At 34.1% G+C, this 3,020-nt stretch overlaps 1 protein-coding gene across 1 annotated transcript; it reads left to right on the top strand.

The window, feature by feature from the left end:
- The first annotated feature begins 822 nt into the window (after positions 1-822).
- On the top strand, positions 823-1,446 carry LOC107062935 (uncharacterized). Its single transcript, XM_015314210.1, has one exon. It carries the CDS (start codon positions 823-825, stop codon positions 1,444-1,446), a length of 624 nt encoding a protein of 207 aa, XP_015169696.1.
- Positions 1,447-3,020: the final 1,574 nt, after the last annotated feature.

Raw genomic sequence — 3,020 nt, forward strand, 5'->3', positions numbered from 1 at the left:
TAAATTCTCGTCAAGTTTATGGTGTTTTCAACACTTCTCTTATTATATTACTCTTAAGTAAATAAGACAAAGCATATAAATGTTTATAAGTTACTCGCAATCATATATTTAAGAAATTTACACTAGACAAGAAATCGTTTTTCATATACATCTAAGAAAAATATAATGTAGATTTAGAATCGTGGGATTGTAAAAATCTTTTGGGAGAAAATATTTGGAAATAATTAATTATTATAAGAACCATAATTAGGGTTTTGTTTTAAATAACTAAATCTTAACCATTAAATTAAATATATGCCATGTGTCACCACCTCCAAATGGGAACTTGGGAAAAATGGAAGGGAGTCAAACTTAAATTAAACATAGTAGTTTCGAGATCAAACAAGTCTATCTATCTAACTTTATTCCTAATGCACGCCATGCCATTTTTAATTTCGATGTATTTACGATGTCTGAAAGTTTCATTTACACAAACTGATTTAGAATATTTTTTTTAATCGATGATGATTTGTCATAATGTCCATAGCCTTGCTTCTTTTCGATTAAATCCTAATTTTATTTTGCTTCTCCTGATCGTCAAGTCTAATCGACTCGACTCTTTTACCTCTCTCGAGTCTCTCACTTAATTAGCTTGACTTTCCTAATTGCTTTCTTTGTAGCTCTTTACAATCTTTTTTTTCTAGTTTTACGTCCTTTTGAATGTTATTTTCTTTTATTCATCTGTAAGTGGTCATAAGAAATCACTTCCACGTTTTTATTAGTGGTAACTTATCAGTCCGTCCGTCTATAAGAAGAAACATAAACGGGCAAGGCCAAGTCAAAATGGTTAAGCATCTTCTTTTTGTGAAAATGCATTCTTTGCACAAAGTAATCACATTTCAATTTCCCCTGTTCTGTTTTTTCCTCTTGCTATCTCCTCTGTATTCAAATGCTGCTGTTGCTCCACTTCCAAAACCCAATAACAACAATAATGCACTTGTCGAAAAGGCTTGCACATATATACCTGACAAACCCTTCTGCTTAAACTACCTCAAAAGCAATCCAAAGGTTATATCAAAATCAAATCCCTTAGAGTTTGCACTTGCAATTATTCAGTCAGGAGCTGACGATGCCAAAAATATACACGCCTATTTGTCCAAACCCAAAGGAAAACAGAGCCCACAAGCAATTCAGGCTTATAAAGATTGCAAAACAAATTGGGAAAATCTGGCTAGTGGATTGGAAAGGAGTGTGAAGTTTATTAAAGAAGAACAAGGGTATGGTTATGACACAACAGATTATGATCTTAAAGTGAATCTTGACAAAGCTAATTGGTGCGGAAATGCGTTAGAATCTGCAAGGATTCAAGATCCTGTTATCGCACAAGGAGTGAAAAAAGTATCACTCGCTGTAATGGGAGCAGATGCTATTCTGGTTGGAGTTAAGCCTCCCAAAAAACTGGATTAGTAATTTTATAAAAGAATAAGAATTTGTGATGTTTGTTGAAAATTGAATGACAACTTCTTATGTTATCTTCTACTATTGAAATTGATGAATAGTTCGAGTTTGTTTAAGTGAAAGTTAAATTCAAAAATATTGGCGGGCATAAACGTCAGCTAAGGCTAAGTTAAAAGGTATGTTGATTTATATTGCGTTGAAAATACTGTTGAAAGGAAAAGTAATTTTGGTAGACAATAACAACATACATCTCATAAACCGAGTATGGAGTAAATGAGCATACTATAGATTAGTGAGCGTTCCATCTTTTTAATCCTCAACATACATCTTTTCCACAAACAGAGTATGAAAATGTGATTGATTCTTCAAAATTCAAATAATATTTCAAGACTTCACGTGTCCATCTTACTATAATGTAATTGTTTTTGCTACCAAATAATAAGTCTAGTTTATCTGGGAAATCGTCTAATGCTAACTCCCAGTATGAACTTCTCTTCATCAATCAGCTCAAAACGGCAACAATCTCCTACACGCAAATTGTTGGTGCAGATAAATTTGCCCATCCCTTTCGTTAATAGAAGTCTATCAACAGACCTGTGAACTTTAACCAGCCAGCTACCACTACCAGTTTGAAGTGTAGCTAATATATTAAATTGTTCGCCTTTGTTCACAAATCTGTTGCCAAATGCAGCTGGTATAATCTGCATAAAGTGTGCATCAGTCACAAACAAACCTAAAAAGAACACACATTGGAGATGCAACATTTTTCTCCTTATCAAATACCAAGGTCAAAGAAACAACGAATCAACGATGATATCTTTCAAGAATTTTCAAATATAGATTTTGATAATCGGTGATGTTCAGCCAACTTGCACATACCTCGACCAATTCCTCAGAATACTTGCTACCTCCGACCAATATAAGTGTCGGAGAACTCAAACATTACACTCCTCTAAACTCTAAAGTGCAAGGTACTTAAAACACTACATTTCATACAATTCCATCTTCCAAAGAAGTGGCAATTTAAGCATTTATCTACAAATGCAAAAGTATTAGCAACTAACAAACTTACCAAACGCCTCAAGTAAGTATCCTTCATGACGAGTTCAAATGAAGTGATCATCGGGACAGTAAAGTTTCATGACCCGGTTGAGTTAACTGTTTGATCAGCGGGAGGTGGAGCTGCACATATAGTTGCACCAGTTGCTTTTTATAAGTGGACTAATACAAATTTGTATCTAAAATATAAAGCATGGAAACTGACATTTTGGATCGAAATAGCTAAAATTGAAGAAACTTAACATGCACATTTTCGTTGTCCTTCCATATATCTTAACATACAATTTCGAGTTTCCAACATAGCAAAATGTTAGAAAATCTCCATATTCTAAATTGTTCTCCTCCATAAAGTTTGGCCAACCTCTTTTGAAAAAGAAATCGAGCTCAATCTGTTCCACAACAACTTGCCAAGATCTCCCCGAGGGACCTTCAAGCACAAATAGCCAAAAAATCTCTCCATTGAAGAACTTGAGAAAGCACGGTGGAATTCTCTAAGCAAAGGAAACACAAAAAGGGAAATGACT

This window comes from Solanum tuberosum, unplaced genomic scaffold, assembly GCF_000226075.1.
Source record: "Solanum tuberosum cultivar DM 1-3 516 R44 unplaced genomic scaffold, SolTub_3.0 scf00285, whole genome shotgun sequence".
Classification (NCBI taxonomy): domain Eukaryota; kingdom Viridiplantae; phylum Streptophyta; class Magnoliopsida; order Solanales; family Solanaceae; genus Solanum; species Solanum tuberosum.

What these genes read in the sequence shown, in the direction of transcription:
- LOC107062935 (XM_015314210.1), top strand. Translation starts at nt 823, where the DNA reads ATGGTTAAGCATCTTCTTTTTGTGAAAATGCATTCTTTGCACAAAGTA.